Raw genomic sequence first — 23289 nt, 5'->3', positions numbered from 1 at the left:
ATCCACCGGAGTGCGCAGCCCCGCCTCCCCGGAACACTGCTTTACTGTGTTATATCCGAATTCGTGTTATATCGGGTCACGTTATATCGAGGTAGCGGTGTATATATACGATGGTGCTCAGAAGCCCAAATCACAATCAGGGCATCATTGTACTAAGTACAGTATGGATATACAAAATGATGTGGTCATTACTCAGAGGGTGTGATTCCCAGCTCAAGGAGACATATGGTAGCTGCGATCAAGCTAGCATGCTAAAAAGTGTGGTCATGGTCGCATGACTGGTGGGTGGGGCTAGTCATCCAATTACATGCTATGGTCTCAGATGTGTATGTAATCGGGATGTTGCCCTCCTGCCAGTCATGTTGCTGCCATCATGCTCTACTTTTAGTGTCCTACTCTGATAAGAGCTAGAATGGGTATGTCTCCTCAGCTCAAAGTGCAAATGTACCCCAAAAACCTAGGGCAGGACACAAATGAGATTAGCAAAAGGAGAGAATGAGGAGAGTCATAGTGATAGTTACATAGACCTGTACACAACTTGATAGTTACAAGTTATTTAATTTTTTTCTTAACTATAACATGTAAATAAAGATATTGGTAATCCATACTAACCTTCCACTTAGCCATTTTCTTTTAACATATTCCTATAGAAATCACATTAGAAGTGAGGCTTGGGGAGGGATTTGAAGTAGTGACTTCAGAGACTAGATCTGGGAGGTCATTCCATGTGTAAGAGGCAGTGTGAAAGCTGTGGGAGAAGTAGACAAATGGGCAGTCAAGGCTGGCATAATTGGGTTTGCTTAGAGATTGAAAAAGAAACTTCTTAAGATATAAGAGCAGATAAGGAAGGAGAGGGAGAGTTCTGAAAAGCTTTAAAAGTGGGGACAACAACCTTGACTTTGAAGGGAGCCAAGAGAGGAACTCAAAGGGTGGAACGTGGCAAAGTCAAAACAAGAAGCAAAAATAATGATGATAGGCATGTTTGTTTTGAGGGGCTATGTGGGTGTGAAGGAGGCCAGAGAGGAGGTGGTTGCAGTAAACAATTAAGAGTGAAGAGGCTTGGGGGTGAGTTTTAGCTGTGTGGACAGCTGAAGCAACACTTACACAAGTAGAATGTAAAATTGAATATCAATGATTAGTTCAAAAGTGTGCACATATTATTACAATTACTAGTATGAGGCAGGAAGCTTTTATGAAGAACAAATTAAAAAAAATATATCTAAATTGGTGCTCATAAATGACAAGGGAGACAGTAACATTCTTGCTTTTTTTTTTTTCCTCAGCAATGAACAAAATGTAGAACAAGTGGAAGATGAATCTAAACATGAAGAGAAATGTGGTAATAGTCTTATCTTCAGATATAATACACTTACATTTTCTTGTTTAATTTGTGGAGTCTCTTCTTTTTGGCATTACTTTATACCCAACAGTGTAAACTAAGAATATAGAAAATTTTACAAAACTGCTGAATAATTAACAAAAGGTGAACTCCCTGCACTAGTGTTAATTATAGAAGCTACTGAAGTCATCAGAAAAATGCATGTTGGAATATCTGAGTAGAGCAGGATCTCCACATTTCCTGGAAAGGAAAAAATACAATTTAAAACCTTTGTTTGTCCCCTACTTCATAGAAGGTGAGCCAGAAAATTTGAGGCTCCTCTCCTTTTGCATATTCCAAATAGACAAGATAGTATAGCAACATCATTGAAAGGTAGAGTAGTGGGGGTATTATGGGAACCAGGTGATCTTTCATCTGGCTTTCTTCCACATCAATATTCATCCCAATGGGTGCAACCTGTTTTTATTTGAATGTCAAGGTGATTTTCTTATTGTCTGTACTAATAAGGACTTGGGATCTGCCTTTTATAACTTTACAGTCCTTCCGTCAGGTGATTCCCAGATCAGCCTCCTCAGGTGATCAGAACCTCCCAGGTAGCTTGGTTTCCAGGCGACATCTCCCCTGACAAACCAGTTCTGCCCGGCAAGAGCCTGCCTCTTGTCTAGGATGTTTAGAGACGGATCCCAGTTTAAGGACCTCTATTGTCAGCCCTGTATCACTCCCACTTGAAATTTCAGTCCAACATGGAAGTAAAAGAACAGAGAAGAAAAGGGCTGCACAATCAAAATGGAGTTAGGAGCTTGGTAAAGACACATACAGAGCGTTCATAATCTCACACCAAATTCATAAATTGTAGATTCTTCAAATTGACACACTGCCCCTCTTAGCCCTTCTCTACTTTTTCCCTTTCACTGTGCGGCTGCTCCTCCCTCTCCCCTTACTTGTGCTCTTTCTTGGTTTATCCATTTTATTCCATACTGGTTTCTTAATCTATTATACTAAAAGGGCAAATTCCTTTTTGAGATGGAATTAATTAATTGTTTAGCTGACCTGTCCAGAAATCCATTTTGGAAACTTTGAATTTAATAAACATAAAGAAACTCTTATTAAATCTAAGTAAAATGTGTATTTGCAAACTTTAATTAACTAAAGGAAATAGTCTTTCTTTAAAATGATGGGTGCATTGTCAGTTCAAGAGTTATAATAGAAATGTTAAAACAAATTTGTAGTTTTACAAAGCTAAAAGAATAGAAATTCTTATAGTAACAATTTAGATCCTATATAGTTATTGTAGTGCGTGTATATGTATGTATAGACTATAATTATAGTCTTATAATTTTTTAGAGTGAAACTCGTATAGTAACAATTGTACTACATAATCAGAAACTAAAGTATACATTTTGAATCCTCAAATGTCAAACAAAAATATCATTGGGAATGGTGGACAATCCTGTTTGTAGCAATTACACTATGTACTCATTTTAATTTGGAGGGACTATACATGATTTATTCTTCATGCTAATTTTTGTTACAAAATAAGCTCTGTGAGCAACACAGTATTTATTATTTTCCTGACCCTGCCTTAAAAAAAAAAAAAATCATCTTTATTTCCTGCTTAATTATACTTCAGGCAATTATAGTGAAGATTTTGAAGATGAGACTGAATCTAATTATCCTTCTAAAAATGAAGATAACCAAGTTGAGCAAACTGTCAGATCAGATGCTGATTTAAGTATTCAAGGACAGGTATAATATTTAAAATGTTGAATTTTGTGGTGTCAGACATTTGCTGCTATGCTTATCTGCTTTAAAGATGTTCATAATTCTGACAAAGACCAAACTGCTAGTTTTTAAACGCTTCTTAAAAATCTATCATTTTAAACTAATTGTCTGAGCTTTTAAACTACTTGTTTGAGTTTATAGAGATCTGCAAGTACACAAATGTACATGTAAAAGAACACAAGTAGCTATAGTTTTTTTAATGTACTTGCATTACATACAAGGAAGAATAGAGGTATTTGGTGTGATATTTTTCCATGAAGAATGTACTCTTCCTGGTGGTTTGATCTTGATGGTCAGACTCAACCCTTGACATATCTACAGTACATGCTTATTTGCATTTTGAGTCAACGATCACAGATGGTAAGTGCGGTACTTAAAAGCACTGCACAGCGCTTCAGAATGACAAGGAGCTTGTCATTTCAAGTAATACACTATATCATACTTCCCCTTCCACACACAAAACCTTATATACATTTCTGTATCTTAAAATATTTCTTTGTGGGGAGGCCTGGGGGAGGGGCGAAAAAGCTATTGAGCTCTTCGGGAAAAGGAAAGCCTCTGGTCCATAGAACTTTAGAATGAAAAGAGGAATCAAACTTTTCCTTTCCACCCCTTCTCCCAAACAGTGCATACACCTGTTGGCTAGTGACCTGCTGGATGACTTGTGAAGGGGTGGTCAGGATTATCTGTATCATCAATGATGAACCTAGTGGATCTAGCCACCTGGAATTCTGTGACTGTAGGGGAATGCCGGAGTGTCATGGAGAAGGTGCAGTAGCTCTATACCTGTTCCCAGCTGCCTTTGGCATAGAAGGCCTGGCCGGAGTGGCTGTATGTTCTGGCTATTTCTGATTGCTGCAACAGCTTTTTGGGGATCACTTGGCATAGGTTAGAGCAGTTCTGAGGCTGGTCTAATTTTCACCAGGGGCCAAACCATCCCAGGATCACCCTCAAAATCCAGGGGCCTAAAACGTGGTATAAAGTCACCTTTTCCTACCCTTTGGGTCCAAGAATTGGACCCAGTGTGTTTTATGTAAGCAAAACAATGAGACCAAGAGATAAGCCTTCAATGCAAAATTAAAGACAATAAGTCTTTGTAAGGATATTTTGTATGGTATCCATGCACTGTACCACATCTATAGAAAATGAGCTAAACCTATTTTCAGATGCTTCTGGTCCCTTAAGACTGAATAACAAAACACTGGTGCATAAGATGATTCTTATTTCTGAGCAAAATTCTTTTAAAAATTCAGTGCAACATAGTAGAGGTAAACTTTATTTAGTAGGGCATACCATGTATGTGATTACAGCTTATCTACATTGCATTCTGCTGTCTAGAACAGCTCACATTCATCTCCAGTTGATGACCCTCAAATTTTTGTAGCTTGTTTAAAAAAAAAAAAAAAAAAAAAAGTATTAGTTGAAATGCTAGTCCTAATAAATGCAAAACCACAAACCGCACCTCCGCCCATGTTCATACCACTTTAAGGCTTCAAACTTGAAGGCAAAGCAGTTAGGAAATATAAAATGAATGCTGTAATAAGGACACTAACTTGGTGTTTTCTGACTTTCTTGTATTGTAATTTGCAATAACAACATTTTGCTAATGTAATTTTTAGCATCTAGTTCCATCTCACCCCAAAGGGGGAAGCAGAGTAAAAGAACGGGGAAGATGTATGGTTCCAGTTCATCTATTTGTATCATAACTACATAGTGCTCCAAGCAGTTGCACAGCTTAAACTCATACTATAAATATTGAACTGCACATGAACTAAATCAAACTTTTTAATCTCTTTAAATATAAACTTATTTTGTTTTTTTCAAATTCACAAAGTAACTATCCTTCACTCTTTCAATTGTTTTAGGATGAAAAGACTGGCATGCTGGCTAAAGGTAAAAATTTAAACTTGCAGTAGCGTGAAAATATTTGTAAAACATATAGCAAGTAAATCTGTTTTATTTCTGTATTTGAATTTACTGCTCCCTAATCATGGACTGAAGTATTTAAGAATGATCCATATGTCTTTAAATAGGCCTCAACACAGTCTCTAATTTTGCACCAAAAATTCAATATCCATATTTTCACACCTGCAAGCTTAGGGCCCGATCCTGCAGTGAGCTCCATGCAGGCACTGCAGTCCTCGCATGTGGAGCTCATAGAACTGGGGCCTTGGTAGCCATGTTTCAGAATCCTGCCCAAAGTGTTGAAATGTAGAAGGTGATCCAGTGGATATAGTGTACTTAGATTTTCAGAAGGCCTTTGACAAGGTCCTTCACCAAAGGTTTTAAGCAAAGTAAGCTGTCATGGGTTAAGAGCGAGGGTCCTCTCATGGATTGGTAACTGGTTAAAAGATAGGAAACAAAGGGTAGGAATAAATGGTCAGTTTTCAGAATGGAGAATAGTGATGTCCTCCAGAGGTCTGTACTGGGACCAGTCCTATTCAACATATGCATAAATGATCTGGAAAAAGGGGTAAATAGTGAGGTGGCAACATTTGCAGGTGATACAAAACTACTCAAGATAGTTAAGTCCCAGGCAGACTGTGAAGTGCTACAAAAGTATCTCACAAAACTGGGTGACTGGGCAACAAAATGGCAGATGAAATTCAGTGTTGATAAATGAAAAGTAAAGCACATTGGAAAACATAATCCCAACTATACATATAAAATGGTGGGGTCTAAGTTAGTTGTTACCACTCAAGAAAGTGCGGAGAAACTAAATGGATTCTTTGCTTCAGTCTTCACGGCTGAGGATGTTAGGGAGATTCCCAAACCTGAGCCGGCTTTTGTAGGTGACAAATCTGAGGAACTGTCACAGATTGAAGCGTCACTAGAGGAGGTTTTGGAATTAGTTGATAAACTTAATATTAGCAAGTCACCGGGACCAGATGGCATTCACCCAAGAGTTCTGAAAGAAATCAAATGCGAAGTTGCGGAACTATTAACTAAGGTTTGTAACCTGCCCTTTAAATCGGCTTCTGTACCCAATGACTGGAAGTTAGCTAATGTAACGCCAATATTTAAAAAGGGCTCTAGAGGTGATCCTGGCAATTACAGACGGGTAAGTCTAACGTCGGTACCGGGCAAATTAGTCGAAACAATAGTTAAGAATAAAATTGTCGGACACATAGAAAAACATAAACTGTTGAGCAATAGTCAACATGGTTTCTGTAAAGGGAAATCGTGTCTTACTAATCTATTAGAGTTCTTTGAAAGGGTCAACAAACATGTGGACAAGGGGGATCCAGTGGACATAGTGAACTTAGATTTCCAGAAAGCCTTTGACAAGGTCCCTCACCAAAGGCTCTTACGTAAATTAAGCTGTCATGGGATAAAAGGGAAGGTCCTTTCATGGATTGAGAACTGGTTAAAAGACCGGGAACGAAGGGTAGGAATTAATGGTAAATTCTCAGAATGGAGAGGGGTAACTAGTGGTGTTCCACAAGGATCAGTCCTCGGACCAATCCTATTCAACTTATTTATAAATGATCTGGAGAAAGGGGTAAACAGTGAGGTGGCAAAGTTTGCAGATGATACTAAACTGCTCAAGATAGTTAAGACCAAAGCAGACTGTGACGAACTTCAAAAAGATCTCACAAAACTAAAAAAAGGGCAACTAAAATGATTAGGGGTTTGGAACAGGTCCCATATGAGGAGAGATTAAAGAGGCTAGGACTCTTCAGCTTGGAAAAGAGGAGACTAAGGGGGGATATGATAGAGGTATATAAAATCATGAGTGATGTGGAGAAAGTGGATAAGGAAAAGTTATTTACTTATTCCCATAATACAAGAACTAGGGGTCACCAAATGAAATTAATAGACAGCAGGTTTAAAACAAATACAAGGAAGTTCTTCTTCACGCAGCGCACAGTCAACTTGTGGAACTCCTTACCTGAGGAGGTTGTGAAGGCTAAGACTATAACAGCGTTTAAAAGAGAACTGGATAAATTCATGGAGGTTAAGTCCATTAATGGCTATTAGCCAGGATGGGTAAGGAATGGTGTCCCTAGCCTCTGTTTGTCAGAGGATGGAGATGGATGGCAGGAGAGAGATCACTTGATCATTGCCTGTTAGGTCCACTCCCTCTGGGGCACCTGGCATTGGCCACTGTCGGTAGACAGGATACTGGGCTAGATGGACCTTTGGTCTGATCTGGTACGGCCGTTCTTATGTTAAGAAAGAGATCTTGGAGTCGTGGATAGTTCTCTAAAAACATCCACTCAATGTGCAGCGGCAGTCAAAACATTTAACAGAATGTTGGGAATCATTAAGAAAGGGATAGATAAGACAGAAAATATCATATTGCCTCTATATAAATCCATGGTACACCCACATCTTGAATACTGCTTGCAGATGTGGTTGCCCCATATAAAAAAAAGATATATTGGAATTGGAAAAGGTTCAGAAAAGGGCAACAAAAATGATTAGGTGTATGGTACGGCTGCCAAATGAGGAGAGATTAATAAAACTGGGACTTTTTAGCTTGGAAAAGAGACGACTAAGGTAGGGATATAATAGAGGTCTATAAAATCATGACTGGTGTGGAGAAAGTAAATAAGTGTTATTTACTCCTCATAACACAAGAACTAGGGGTCATCAAATGATATTAATAGGCAGCAGGTTTAAAACAAACAAAAGGAAGTTATTTTTTTCACACAAGGCACAGTCAACTTGTGGAGCACCTTGCCAGAGAATGTTGTGAAGGCCGAGACTATAACAGGGTTCAAAAAAGAACTAGATAAGTTCATGGAGGATAGGTCCATCACTGGCTATTAGCCAGGATGGGCAGGGATGGTGTCCCTAGCCTTTGTTTGCCAGAAGCTTGTAATGGATGACGGGATGGATCACTTGATGACTACCTGTTCTGTTCATTCCCTCTGGGGCACCTGGCATTGGCCACTGTTGGAAGACAGGATACTGGGCTAGATGGACCTTTAGTCTGACCCAGTATGGCCGTTCTTATGTTCTAAAAACAGGACTTGATTATGGAAGCCCCAGCTTCCTTCTCCAAGCCCAACTGATACTTGGCAGGGTGGAAGCAATTGAGCATCTTTGAACCTAAAGTTAGGGATCAAAGCAGAAAAGATAGCAGCTTAAACTGCCCCTCTCCTCCTGATTATAACCCCTTGATAGTTTGAAATAATATTTTTGGTCCTGTGCTGGAAGGTTGGACACCAGTGTTTTACATGCTTTTTGTGACCTACCTGTTGAAAGCCAAAGCCACCAACCCAGCAAACTTGGGTTGAGTTTTTTCAGAGCCAGCTAGGGATCCAGCCTTATTCATTTCAGTGGGAGTTATAACTAAATTCTTTAGTTGTCTTTGAAAATCTTAACCTTGTTGTCTAGCACTCTGACCTCCAGTCATAACACACCCACTTCTGGAGAAAAGGATATTTTATTACTGGTCACTTCTACAATGGTCTCCTTTACCAGAGTGAAGAAGAAAATCTGTAGCTTGCTTACCCAGCTGTCTGGGAGTGAAGTGATCATGAGGTGCACAAGAAGTCTTTCAGAAATTAACAGAATGTTTTTCCTATTCTCACTTGTCTCCTCCCTCCAAAAAGGGGGGTTTAAATAATTCAGAAATTGCTAAATGGGTTTTATTTTGGCAATTAAAAAAAAAAATCATGCTGATTTTTGGAGAGTCCTTTAGAGTAATGTTGTTATAGTGAGGCAAGATTTGGTGTGTCTACAAAACATGTGGGGCTCTAACAAATGAACTGTCTTTAGCCAGTTCATAAGTGCGGAGGAATGTTGTTGCGGCAACACTGTCAAGGTTGCTAAGCTGTTACAGCTGCTCAGGGCTTCTGTTCTTGGAGCTTCGGTGTTACCAGCACAAGCAGAAAGCTCAGCCTGCTAATTCAGCAGACCTCGATGTTACTCATAGAGAAAGACCACAGGCACGGTTCAGTGACTAAGGCACGCAGCCAGGTTTATTGCCCTCTAGGCACGGTCCTAATGACTCTCACAACTTGCACAAGTACATTAACACATGAGTGCCCCATGGCAAGGAGTGGTTCAGACAGCGGGAATTTCTGTTGTCCCCTCGGCCACACAAAGGATTAAGGCGAGGTACCCTGACGTTTATAGACTGAGACAAACAACTGGGATAAACAATTTATGTACCACCTTATGTGTTTCGTGACATCAGTTTGTTACCTTCCCTTGTACCTTGCTCCTGATGTCTCAGACAAAACACCCCTATTCGTTACTCTGTCAAACCATTTTATCTTGTGCTAGGTTGGGGTGTATTTGTATTAACTTCCTGGAATATATTTACGTAGTTACTTCCTCTCCGGTCAGGAATGTGCTTACTTGGTTAGCCAGTATCTAGTGCAGTGGTCTCCAAACTTTTTTGATCGCGTACCGCTATCGGTAAAAAAATTTTGAGCACGCACCCCCTGCCGTGCTGGCTCTACCACTTTTGCCAAAGCAAAAAAAAAAAAAAAAAAAGCCGCTCGGACTTCCGCCTGAACTGCCGCGCACCCCCAAGGATCCTCTTGCACGCACCCCACTTTGGAGACCACTGATCTAGTGTATTAGTTATGTTGCCACGGCCAAGCCTACTGTGGTTCATATCTTTTGAGTCACACTGTTAGCTATGCCTAGGGCTCCAGCAAGGCCTGCACCAGTAACAAAATACCTGCTGGTGGATTAACAAAATATTAACTACTCTAACAGTCTATTTTATGTTCAAGTATGCTAATCCTGAATTTGAAGGGATAAATGGTAAAGGCCTATTAGTAATAAAACCAAGTGAGGGCTTAATTCATGAGGGTTAACTAAAGGGCTTACTCATGAGCCTATCTGTGCAGTGTAGTATAAGGGTGTGTTCAGGACCGGCTCCAGGCACCAGCTGAGCAAGCAGGTGCTTGGGGCGGCCAAGGGGAAGGGGCAGCGTGTCAGGCTCTTCGGCGGCAATTCGGCAGAGGGTCCCTGTTCCTCTCGGAGGGAAGGACCTGCCGCCAAATTGCCGCTGAAGAAGAAAGCGGCGCAGTGGAGCTGCTGCTGATCGCGATCGCGGCTTTTTTTTTTTTTTTTTTTTTCCCCCGCCGCTTGGGGCGGCAAAAACCCTGGAGCCGGTGCCCTGGGTGTGTACACCCATTTGGCTACTTGCGTTGCCTGTCACAGCATGGTGGGGAAATAGCAATAGCTAAGCCATTACTTCCTCTTCCATGCAGGTGGGTAGGCAGGAATGGGGTGTGGATTGAGCCTTAGCTCCTCTTTTCTAGTGTGCCAGCCAGCACAACTGAGCTGGTTTGGAGCAGAGTGGGCAGGGAAGCTGAACTGGGAAAAGAGCTGGAGCAGCTTGCTTCCCCCAAGGAGCAAGAGGGAAGCAGAGACTGAAAAGGCCTGCTTTGCTGCTGGTGGAAGTGCAACTAGGAACTGTCCCATACGCATGGCGGATCGCAAAGTGCCAATCTATTCCTAACTGATTAAAATTGTATTCTGCATCCACTGGGGCAGGATGGAGAAAGTATAATATCAAATCAGTGACAGTGTTCTCTAAAGTCCCAGGTTTATCTCTTTTTGTATCCTTTTAGTTGTGTTGCTTGATTCACAAGACTCCACCATGGAAACCCAAAAGGTCATTGAACAGCAAGATGCAGCAGTGACTGAACATCAGACACCTGAAGTCACTAAGGATGAAATAAATGGAACTGGTAAGGCTGCTTTGTCTTGTCTTGTCTTGTTTTGTTTTGTTTTAGACTCTATTTTAGCTGGAGACTTGATGGCTCCAGAGGATTGGATAGAGGAAATAAGGAAATTCTACGTTCCCTATGCAAATCAAGCCCTGGTTGGTAATGACCAAAATCTTGAGGAAGGAAATATTTTTTTCTTTTCAGGCTTAAATTTTTTTTCATAAAGGCCTTTTCTAGACAACTGATACTTAAGTTTTAAATATTTTCTTTTATTCTTTCTTGATCACTGCAAGCTGCTTTCTCAAACTCCCACACCCACACTTTAGCAATTGAATTTCATTTAGAAGTCAGAAATAGACATTTACAGCAGCTAAAATTTTAATTGTACTTGAAACTGTCATGGGAGAGAGAAGTCAAAACAATGAGAAAATATATAACTCCATGAAGACTTACAATACACTTATTTCATCATAGGCACACTGTATTTAATCTAACAAAATATATTTCTCATTTGTGTGAGTTTTAGTAGTGAAAATATATATAAAAATAGAAACACCTATAATTGCAGAGAAAAGACTGTAGAGAAGAGCAAGTATTGTTTAATAAACACTTTCCTAGTTAAAATGAAGTTTGCTGTTTTCAGCAATAGTTGCTCCCTGTAAATTTTGAAATTGTGAGTCAAGAGAGGAAAAGTAAATTGTTGGATTTCTTTTCTTTTTCTCATTACTTTGTCACAATGTTGTTCTATTTATCTGTTAATAGATCATGCTAGTACCTGAAACTTATGCTTCCAGTGTGTTGAGTTTACTAATTGTTTCTCTAATGAATTTCCAGTTCCCTGCATTTTGTGATTGTTAATTTCCAGCAGGTATTTCCTATGGACAAACTAACAGTGATATTGAAGCATTGCAGCAGGCCTATTGTCATATTGATCAGTCTCTAGGAGACACAGATGAGCAAAGAATTAATCTTAGTGCGATGGAAAATGCAGAATGCCCAGTACAAGATGCTTCACAAAACAACGAAGACTGTGCAAAAAACATCTCAACTACTGAATCAGGTAGATACTGCACATGGAAGCAGGGTTGTGATTTCCCATCTATTGCCTTTCCTTAGTTGACATTACTACATTATGGAAATGATACATTCAAACTCTGTGGATAGAACTAGTACAGAGTGCAGCTATTTGCCATTTATTTTAGGTTAAAAGAGCTGTGGTTTCTGGTAATATGGACTGAATTGCTCATGCTCCACTAATCTTGAGTATATAATCTTTGTATAATTCCTTTCTTGTTCAAATTATGTAAAATCCGTGTATGTTTTGGGTTGTGTTCAAGTTACACATGAGAAGTGTGTTCAAGTTACTTAAAGGAATGATTTCAAACAAAAGAGCTAAAACTTAAAGCATTTATGCATTTACTACTGACTCCAATATTCTCTACTGCATAAAACAAATCTCTTTTTAAAAATTGAAAAAACAAAACTGTAATATCACATACACAAGTAAAATATACAAGCCTAGGGGTAAAATTTTTCAGAAGAGTCTGAGTCCCATTTTCAAGAGCGTCTTAGGCTCCCAAGTAGAGGTGGCTGGGAAACCTAATTACAGTTATGTGAAAACTTTAGAGTTTTCATAATTTTTTAAATTCTGACGTGGGACAAATTTTCACAGAACTGAAATCCTGCAACATTTCATTTTGGAAACACCAAAACCTGGTGTTTCTGAAACAAAATATGCTCCTGGGATCCCCGGCTGCCTCTTTGGCAGGCTGCAGGGAAGCTGGTACCCATGATGCCTTGGCAGTTGCAGACTGAAGTTGACATGATCCCTTATCAGGTTCACTGCTGTCCATCACTGAATAACAGCGGTGAAACTGACCAGACCTTTTAACTTGACAAAAGTCTGGTCAGCTTCACTGCTGCTATTCACTGAAGGGCAGCTATGGATCTAACAAAAATCATGTCAATTTCAGTCTGTGGTTGCCAGGGTTCCTGGCTTCATTGCAGCCCATATGGTGATCTGCCGGGACCTGGGAAGCCTTGGGTCCTTTCTAACATGCTTGGTGGGTTGAAGCTGGAACCCTGGGAGTGACAGCTCTGAGGCTCCTGGCTGAGCTGGGTCTTCCAGGGTTCCAGCTGCATTTCATTCTACCCGCAAGCCCCAACTGCTGAGAATCCAGGCAGATGAGATGACCAGGAACCTTCCTGGGTTCTGTCAGAAGTTTGTCAAATTCAAACTGCTTCCTTGAAATATTTTGATTTCCATGTATCAGAAAATTATGACACAAAATATTTTGTTGGAATTTTTCTGACCAGCTTTTCTCCTAAATGCCTAAGTCTGTCTTACTGAGTGGGACTTGAGTTTCTAAGTGCTTTTTGAAAATGGGACTTAAGCTCCTGAATCACTTAGTCACTTTTGAAAATTTGACTCGATCTTCTCCCTGAAATCCAACCAGGGAGTGGATCTTCAGCGTGTGAATCTCTACTCCCACAAGATGGGGGATTAGCCACATCAGTGGCACTATCTCTTCTCTTCTACTCAAATTCTTAGAGAGTGCTACACCAGATCATGATCTACAGTGGTAGAGAGGGTGAAGACTACACAGGTGATAGGGATGAGAAGGCAAGTTGCACGTTCCCAGCAAGGATAATATAGTCTGATACAGTTATCTTTCTATTAAGCACCCTCCTTGCATCCTAAAGGCATCCAGGGCGAACAGAGTTCTCCAATAGCATTGTATTGGCAAGGAAGAGCTAGTGGGGGCCAGAGCTGATGCAGAGGTAAAGGATCTCCATGTGGATGGCCTCCTGCAGATCCCAGGGGATCTGTCATGTTCTGGGACAGCTCTGATTACCTTACCCAACACAGACTTGAATGAGACAATATAGGGAAATCTACAGGAGCCAATGTTTGCAAAGACCTCCTTCCCCAGCAGCTCTCTCCCATGGGTTTTACCACAGGAGGGTAGGATCTGGCCTACAAAGATTTGTACTACATAAAGTTCTATTTTAAGAAAAGATTTTAATTTGCTTTGTATTTGTAACACCCTTTTTAAAGCTTAGAAACAAGATCTTCTCTACCCACTTTTTCTATGTGACAAACATTAACAGCTAAATTCTGCTCTTAGTTACACCAAGGAATTGAGAGTTATTCCTAATTTACACCATTTTCCGAGATGGCCTAGTATGTCTTTTCCATTTCTATTTTCTGTCTGTGATTTCTTTTCACTACCTTAGAAGCACTGGAGATTTTGGAGAATTACACACTACTGTTTGTCAGAGTTTAGCTCAGTATCTCTTTTTTGTTTGCTTTTTAATGGGGTTCAAGTTAATAGCTTTCATTTATTACTGGTTTTGTATTATCCTTATCAGTTTGTTCAATACAGCACTTAAAACGTAGTTAGTGATTTAAGTTAAAAATGCCAATAAATACTTTATGCACTAATCAAGCAGAATGATGCCCATTTGGAATACCTGTGCCTAACTTAAAATATCTGAATAACACCTGAGAGATTGTATGTAGTTTCTGGACAATGAGGGTGCTTGTAAAAACAAGACAAAAAAACCCACCCCACTCAAAATTAATGATTCTGACACTTTTGTGTTAGAAGTTACTTTTACAGTTGAGACAAGTTTTTTTTTTTTTTTTTCTTCAACGTCAGTGAATTATTTACATGGTAGATATCTTGGAATCTATTTGATGCCAAGTTAAATCAGTAAGGGGCATGTTTCAGAAAGATACGTGCTATTTTTGTCAAATACTCAGTTATAGCATTTGATACAAATATGTTTTCTAAATCTATCACCCACTCAAAATTGTAATAATTTAAAAAAAATAGTTTATTACTGTGTATTAAGTATTATACTTAAAATTAATAATTTATTCCACTCCTTAGATTTGCTCACTGTAGAGGAATTGATGAAACCCATTAGAGCAGATTCATCTCATGTGAGAGGCTTTGACCTGGAGCCTGTAAGGTATTTTAGAAAATGCATGTTTTAACATCTTAATACCCATAAATTATTTGTGAAAATCATCTTTCTGAATAACTAGGGTCATTTTTGAGCTAGGAATCTAGATTTTATTGTGCTAGATAATTTAGTACTACTGTGTGTCGTTTGTGCTGATGTGTAGAGTGAATATGTATCCTGAATTGGTCTGGCCACTTTTGAAAATAAGATCTATTTCCAGTAGACTTACTCCATTAGTAAATACAGTTTAGAAGTATTGCAAGTAGCTATTTAAAAAATGAGCAGTCTTTTGATCTGGCAACGGAAATAACATTGCATTTGTGTGTCAATTTTAGAAAAAAAAATTGTAAGCAAATTGCAAGTCTTGTTAAATGCACTTTTATTTTTATTTTTTAGTCCAGTAAAGCTAACAGACAGCAGAGCAGCTGAATTTGACAGCCATTTGCCATTTAAAGAACTCAAAAATGATGCAGTTCTGGAGAAGCAAAGTTTAGATTTTTTGTTTGAAAAACATAGTAAAGAAGAAGAGAGTGTTTTTCTCCAGGCAACTGCAAATGAAGGTAATCATCAAAAAGGGACTGATAAAGAAGACCAGATTGATAAAGAGCAGCTTGACTTTTTGAGACAAAAAATACTACAAGATTCTGCATTGTTGCATCAGGACAGCAAAATTAATAAGGTAAGCAATATTTAGCTATCTTTTATCTGTTTTAAAAAAATCATTTTAAATCACATTTTGAAGATTGTTTCTACAAACATATTTTCTAGAAATATTTTTAGGAGCTTAGAGTCTATCCATAATTTGGGGATTCCCAAGAAAACATTATTGCTATCTATTGATTAGGGTCATGGGTCCAAAGCTGAATGCCAATTTCCAAGATGACCTAATAGGTCTTTTTCATCTCTACCCTGTTGTCAGTTCCACCTAATAGGCAGTTTTCTATTCTCAGTGTGATATCTTCTTTTCACTACCTTAAAAGCACTCTAGATTTTTGTAGAATTACACATTATTCATTTGTTTGGGTTTGGATTATTCATTTTCAGCTCCAACGGGAATTTTATTCCTGTTTATTTAAGTATAACTCTTGTAACTGGCCCAGTATTCAGTTACTAGAATTATATTTAAATAGGAATAAAACTGAAGTTACCTTCAGATTTTATTATAGTCTAATGTGGTTGTTACAAACTATACTTATTCTACACAGGCATGTCAGTCCAGCTCCTGGAGGAACAAGGGATTGGATTCAGTGATTAATAAGCAAATAATGCACAAGAGCACTAGAAGTACAGCTCCTTTACATAAGAAGAAATCTCCCATTGGACCTCATATATTGGTTAGGAGTTCTGGGTATGGTAAACCCACTTCACCCTTAAAACAACTTTCCACAACTAGTGAAAAGAGAGCATCAAAAGAAGCTCTCAAAAAGCCAAGTTTGAAAGCCAAATCACCTCCAGATAAAGCAAGGCAAAAAGGTAAACTGATAAAATTATGTGTATAAAACTATCTTAAATGAAGAGTTCAGAAGTTAATTTTTGTTTAATCCAGAGAGCTTTTGGTTTTGATGTTACACGCACAAAATAGTGTTAGATTTTATGTGATGTACTTTTTCGACTTCTTAAAGATGAGTCTTATAGCAGTGTTAATTTTTCCTGAAAGAATAAATCAGTGTGAGATTCCCAGGATTCCTGCATCTTCCTGAGGGGTGGGCCTAGATATCATATTTTCAAATTGCAGTCAGATTGTATGATATTTTCTGCATTGAACAGATTGATGCATTTTGATATCACTGACTCATGGATATCATAGTCAGTCCGAAAGTAAAATAATGAAAATAAATGTAATCAGTTTATGCTTGAATAGGCCTACCAGAACTCGTTGTAGAAATGTAATCTTTCTTTTGTAGCATATTTTACATGTGGATTTCAAACCTTCCTTTACTGGGCTAGTCAAATCTTCTGTCGATTTTTGACGACATGCAAGTTTTTATGGAAAGTGCTGCTGTCCTCAAAAACCATTGTGTTTTTAATTAAAAAAAACCTTTTTTATAAAAAACAAAACACATTTTCAATTTCCTTATGAAAATTCAAAATTTTCCATAGAAAGGAAAAAACATTTTTTGACCTGCTGTAGTTCCCAAGTAAAAAATACATTTTACTCTAGTCGTCATGTAATTATTCAAAGCCCATGCTCCACCACTAGATTTATTTAACTATTGCTGTCCAACTGAATAGAAAATAATTTTGCCTTCAAAAACAGATGTACATCTGTTATAGTTTCTACTTTAGTAAGTATAAATATTCTCTGCAACTAAAAAATCTTTATTTCTGTTAAAGTCCTTTTGGATAGTTCAACGTATTGGAGTGATATTGTAACCTCTTTCAGTGTGGCCTGTCCTGTTTTTTATATGCGTTTTATCTTTATCCTCAGTTGGGCATTTTGGAGCTTGTTAGAAAATACAAAGAAATAATTGCTTTTATCTCCCATTTATTTCCAGAATTAGTTTTTTCCTTAATGCCCATTAATCTGATATTGAGGTTGCCCACTAAGAAAAAACCTCTGCCAGAATTCTCTGCTTCCAAGTGGCTTGTACAGTGGAGACTGAACTACAAATGAAGAAAAACTTCAGGATTTGGTTCATTTTAACTTTGTAAAATTCCTGATGAGTTTTGGCAACTTGTGGGCAATATTTGTTATTTCTGAGGCACTGCAGGCATCCACTCTGTGGATGCTCTCAGATTCTCGGCACATTCTATAGCATCTAATGTGGTCTCCAGGAAGCATATGGAGCACACTCGAGGGTAAAACAGCTCCTGTCTGTTCCCTTATTTTGAGAGCCCGACAGTTTAGGGAGCTTCTGGATAAAATGGTGACAGTGGTGGCTGGTAAGGAAAGGTTTATTTGTCTTCCTTAAAATTCCCAGGAAAAATACTTCAGGTAGTCCTAGAAGCAAACAACCATTTCGCAACCAACAGTACTAGAGCTAAAACCTGAAAGAGATCAACTCTTCAGAAGAGCAAAAGGCATCTGATTTGCAACATGGTCACTTACCAATATATTCTCCCGCACTATAGGTAGAAACTCCTGTCATCAGCTCAAGCTTTTTTTGGAAGGAGTGTATGTAGTCTGTAGTATTTCAGTAGTTACAGAAAACCACCACGTTCTAAGCTACCGACCTATAAATTGTTGAATGTGCGTTACTTCCTACCCTAGGATGAATTTCACTGTTTATGCCCCAATGTCAAGTTAGAAAGACAAGGTGGGTGAGATGATATCTTTTATTGGACCAACTTCTGTTGGTGAGAGAGACAAGCTTTTGAGCCCCCACAGAGCTGTAATGAAACATAGTTCCTCACTCAGCTTGTCTCTCTAATATCTGGGGACCAACATGACTACAACAACACTGCATACGCCAATGTCATGTTGGCTGTTATGAATAGATGCTGAGTTTCTCAATTAAACTGTGGAGTTTTTTTGGTTTTGCTACAGGGTCTATTTCTAAGATTGGTGTTATTTCTCTGAGTGTGACTGGTATTCTGTAGTATCTTCATATATATGTGGGTGGCTTGGTTCTGCTTAAAGAAAGTTCACAAAATGAACTGAGCTAGCTTATTTGCTGTCCAATTAATGGATAATTATCGTGGTCTTTTGGTCTGCAGGGCATTCTGGTTATTACAGTTATACTTCTCATTGTTCTTTAAGTATGAATAAAAATTTTTATAAAGGAAATGATGGCTACTCCATCTCCAGTAACATTGCACATAATTTGTTGTGGATGTTCTTGAATTAACTGAAAATCTTAACTATGGAGTGCCTGAATTGTGAGCCAGAAGCTTGAGGCTTAGCACTGGTGGATCATATGAATATACTTAACTTTTTGAGAGCATATACGTACAGTATGTGTTGTTCACAAGTAGAAAATAAGCATTTTCATTGGTTTTATAGCCTGAAAGCACAGTGCCTTCACAGTCTGTCACTCACTGAATTTTGTTCTGTTCTGCTTATTCCTCTCAAAATGAAGAAACATTATTTACTACTAGGATAATAAGATCTGCAATAAATGAATCAGCTTCTAAAAAGATCAACAATATGGTTACGTCCAGCCAGTCAGTTGTTAATGCCCTTGGACAGCAGATTAAGGAAATGGATTCTTGTGTGCAGTCTCAAAATGTAAGTGTAGTATTCTAAGTTATTACTGCTCAAAACTAGAACACCTGTGATGAAGAATTTGCACACCAGATTTGTTAAGGCTTTTTGTAACACCTTTTCTAACAGGATCAATAAATACTGAAACTTTGCATTAAGAGCTTGCTTTAATCAGATGTTGATGTTCTTCTAAAAGATATTGCTAAAGTTATATTGCCACTTTAGGTTCCCAGATCAGCCTGTTTGGGTAGTTTTATGTCAATGTTATTGTGAAAATGCTATACATTATTTAATTTCTAAACATTAATATTTCAGTACCAAATGGGTTTAATTTAAATAAAACTTATATTTGGCATGTAAGTTAGTACCTGTATTTGTCTGTCTTTGTATTAGTACTGCATATTGTACTAGAGCATATAATAGTATCTTCTGATGTCAACAGAAAAATGACTTGGTTGACAACACGGCAAAGAGTTTTTCTCCTCCTTTATTCAGGCAGGCAGTGGGCAGCCAATAAGAAAGCAATATTTATTTATTTATTTATTTTTGCCTTATAGGAAATTTTATGCATTTATTGGTGTTTATCCCTGGATTCTTCCTGCTTTTCTGTAAGCTAGACATGGAGCAAGGCAGCTCAGGTAGCTGTGGGTGGTCGCTACCATTTTTTTTGGTTCTATTCAGAGACCTTTTTTCAAGATGGAAAAAAGGCTCATAAAAGAGCCCAAAGGAAATCTTGAAAGCAAAGAAAAGAGCATAGGATTCATAGATTCTAGGACTGGAAGGGACCTCGAGAGGTCATTGAGTCCAGTCCCCTGCCCTCATGGCAGGACCAAATACTGTCTAGACCATCCCTGATAGACATTTTATCTAACCTACTCTTAAATATCTCCAGGATGTTTCATTACTTGTCAGAGTGCTGCTCTTCCTTCTTCTCTGGCACCTCTGTGCATACCGGGAGGATGAAACAGCTTCCAATGAGTGTATGGGAAGCAACACTTAGAGCCACAACAAACAGAATATTTTTTAAATGTTAGCAAAAATAATTGTAAAGTGCTTTTCTTTTCTGAAAAGTGACTAAAAATGGCATTGTGGGGCTTCATGTTTGCCTCTTGGTGATTTCCATATTAACTTTTTTCAGTTTAGAAGTAAACCTTTTTCGTGCTGCAGTTTTACATGGGTTCTGTAATTTGTGTTCACTCCTCCTTGGGAACAACTGTCAATTCAAGTGATTGCACATATCCATTCCACACTAAGGCCTGGTCTACACTAGGCTTTTATGTCGAATTTAGCGCCGTTACATCGAATTAACCCTGCACCCGTCCACACCACGAAGCTATTTAGTTCGACATAGAGCTCTCTTAAATTCGACTTCTGTACTCCTCCCCAACGAGAGGAGTAGCGCTAAATTCGAAATGGCCATATCGAATTAGGCTAGGTGTGGATGGAAATCGACGCTAATAGCTCCGGGAGCTATCCCACAGTGCACCACTCTGACGCTCTGGACAGCAGTCCGAGCTCGGATGCTCTGACCAGCCACACAGGAAAAGCCCCGGGAAAATTTGAATTCCTTTTCCTGTCTGGGCAGTTTGAATCTCATTCCCTGTTTGGACAGCGTGGCGAGCTCAGCAGCACTGGCAACGATGCAGAGCTCTCCAGCAGAGATGGCCGTGCAATCTAATAGAAGGAGGGCCCCAGCATGGACTGATCGGGAAGTCTTGGATCTCATCGCTGTGTGGGGCGATGAGTCCGTGCTTTCAGAGCTGCGCTCCAAAAGACGGAATGCAAAGATCTACGAGAAGATCTCTAAAGCCATGGCAGAGAGAGGATGCAACGCAGTGCCGCGTGAAAATCAAGGAGCTGAGACAAGGCTACCAAAAAACCAAAGAGGCAAACGGACGCTCCGGATCCCATCCCCACACATCCCGTTTCTACGAGGCACTGCATTCCATCCTAGGTGCGTCCGCCACCACTACCCCACCACTGACCGTGGACTCTGAGGATGGGATATTGTCCGCGGCAGGTTCCTCGTCGGACATGTTAGCGGACGGGGAAGATGAAGAAGGAGATGAGGAGGACGAGGCAGTCGACAGCGCTGGCACCGCTGATTTCCCCGACAGCCAGGAGCTCTTCATCACCCTTACCGAGATCCCCTACCAACCGTCCCCATCCCTTACCCCGGAGACAGGATCAGGGGAAGGATCAAGCAGTAAGTGCTTTAAATATCTAAACATTTATTTTTACAAGAACTGAAATATTTATAATATTAACAATGGCTTTTTCCTAAAGTGCTTAAACATGTAAACAATTATCTGCAAAAAAACTGGAATATTTACAATAGTAACAAAGGGTTTTTCATGATTTGTCTGCCTTAGGCTCTTCACAATTTAGTCCCAAGTATTTACATTTTTTTTTACAATGTCCGGTAAGTCATGATTCTGCTGCCCAAGACGCTCCACTCTTTAGTCCCAGTGCACCTACGCGAAAATCCGGTCAATATGGCCGGGGATAGAGGCGAAATCCTCATAGGAGAACTCCTCGTAGGTCTCATGAAGGTACATTTCCAGCCTGTTCATCAGGTTCCTGGGTAGGGCGATCTTATTGGGCCCTCCGTGGTAGGACACGTTTCCGCGCCACGACACCATCAGGTACTCTGGTATCATTGCCCTGCAGAGCATGGCGGCAAACGGCCCTGGTTTCTGAAGGCTTTCTCGAAGCATCCTTTCCCTCTGGGACTCCGAGATCCTCAGCAGGGTGATGTCGCTCATGACGCCCTGCTTTGAATTAGGGAGGGGAATGTTAGTATTGGGACTGCTTTACAGCCACGCGGTGGAGGGAGAGGGGCAGCATACAGGGATCTTTCCCTGGGACAGCCGCGAGGGGGTGGGACAGGGGCATAGTTCATGCTGTCCTGATTGCTGGCAGCAGAGACTGGCATTGCTTTCAATGTGAAAGGAGGCCAGTGCTACTAGTACAGTTTTAAGCAGCCAGAAGTCTACGGCTTACCATGATTGCACGCTACAGAAGTTCAGGTGTCCTGCCACGCTTCTCAGATAACTGCAAGACCACTGCAAGACCCCAGGCACTGAAGGCGAGGGCCGAAAATTCGACCTTGTCCTGAGTGCGCATGTGAGAGGTGCAGTGCATGGTCTTGTTCACAGAGAAAGACTAGGTTCTTTGTACACAACTTCATTTATCTGTCTCAGGAATTCACTCAATTTTTCCCATTCACACAGACACATCTGCGACTGTCTCCCAACCCAGCCTGTCAGCACACTCCCAGAGGCTAGCGCAGATTAGGCGGAGGAAGAAGAAGACGCGGGAGGACATGTTCTCAGAACTAATGAGCTGCTCCCGAGCCCAGGCAGCCCAGCAGACACAGTGGAGGGAGAACTTGTCACAAATGCACCGAGCAGTCATGGAACGGGAGGAGAGGTGGCGTCAGGAGGACCAGCAGGCTACTGAAAAGCTGCTTGGACTAATGAGGGAGCAAACGGACACGCTCCGGCGCCTTGTGGATGTTCTGCAAGACCGGAGGCAGGAGGACAGAGCCCCGCTGCAGTCTATCTCTAACCGCCCTCCCCCGCCACCAAGTCCCACACCCCCCTCACCCAAAGTACAAAGAAGGAGGGGCGGCAAGGGCCGTTAAAACTTTCAGTCAACCCCTGCAGACTGCTCTAGCACTAGAAGGCTCTCATTCCCCAAAATTTTAAAAGTCCTTTCCTACACACCTCACAGAAGCCCCCGTGCAAGTTTCAACCCCCACGTTTCATGTGTGGTTCATAATAAAATATTCGTTTCTGTTAATTACTGTTTCCATGATTTTCTTTTGGAGGAGAGTCTGTCTGAAGGAGGGGAAGGGGCTTGGTAATTGGACAGGACAGTCACCTTTAGCAGGGTACAGAGGCGGGGTCAGGTCCAGCATCAGGACACATACCCAGTGCAGTGACTAGTGACCCTGGTCAATCTGGGAGGTGATTTTCATGTTCGGGGGGGGGGGGGGTTGCTCTGTGACTTTGTGGCGGGGGAGGGCAGTTACAGATCTAATGCATCACAGAGCCGCGCAGCAGGGGATCTGTAACCCTCCTCCCCCTGCCAGACAGTCACATAGCCGACACATACACGCTGTCCCGCCCAGGAGGGCTGGCAGGCTCTGTTGAAACAACCAGTCCACCACTGCGGAACCTGTCATTCCTGGAGTTTAGAAGCATCATTTGCATCACAACACTAAACCCGCACCCCGCCACAGTCTGCGTCCCAGGTTTAAAACATTCCCGCGAAAACAGTAATAAAGACAACGGTGTTCATTAACAAAACAGAACAGATTTTATTTTTTGGGAAGGGGGTGAAGGGGGTATGTAACTGGAGAGGATAGTCAACGGTAACTGGGTAAAGAAACGGTGGCAAGTTCA

The 23289-nt window shown here is 40.3% G+C and overlaps 1 protein-coding gene across 1 annotated transcript in view; it reads left to right on the top strand.

Moving 5' to 3' along the window:
• CEP162 (centrosomal protein 162) overlaps nt 1-23289 on the top strand; it is an 84026-nt gene that overhangs the window by 18986 nt on the left and 41751 nt on the right. The window contains exons 5-13 of the mRNA XM_065401402.1: nt 1284-1339; nt 2970-3085; nt 4987-5014; nt 10666-10785; nt 11630-11824; nt 14661-14742; nt 15133-15415; nt 15942-16209; nt 18756-18904. Coding sequence (XP_065257474.1) covers nt 1284-1339; nt 2970-3085; nt 4987-5014; nt 10666-10785; nt 11630-11824; nt 14661-14742; nt 15133-15415; nt 15942-16209; nt 18756-18904 — 1297 coding nt within the window. The remainder of the gene's footprint in view (nt 1-1283; nt 1340-2969; nt 3086-4986; nt 5015-10665; nt 10786-11629; nt 11825-14660; nt 14743-15132; nt 15416-15941; nt 16210-18755; nt 18905-23289) is intronic.

The sequence above is a fragment of the Emys orbicularis genome, chromosome 3, assembly GCF_028017835.1.
Source record: "Emys orbicularis isolate rEmyOrb1 chromosome 3, rEmyOrb1.hap1, whole genome shotgun sequence".
Taxonomy (NCBI): domain Eukaryota; kingdom Metazoa; phylum Chordata; order Testudines; family Emydidae; genus Emys; species Emys orbicularis.
The sequence above is the reverse complement of the archived record's forward strand: the minus strand, read 5'-3'. Positions and strand labels throughout refer to the sequence as shown.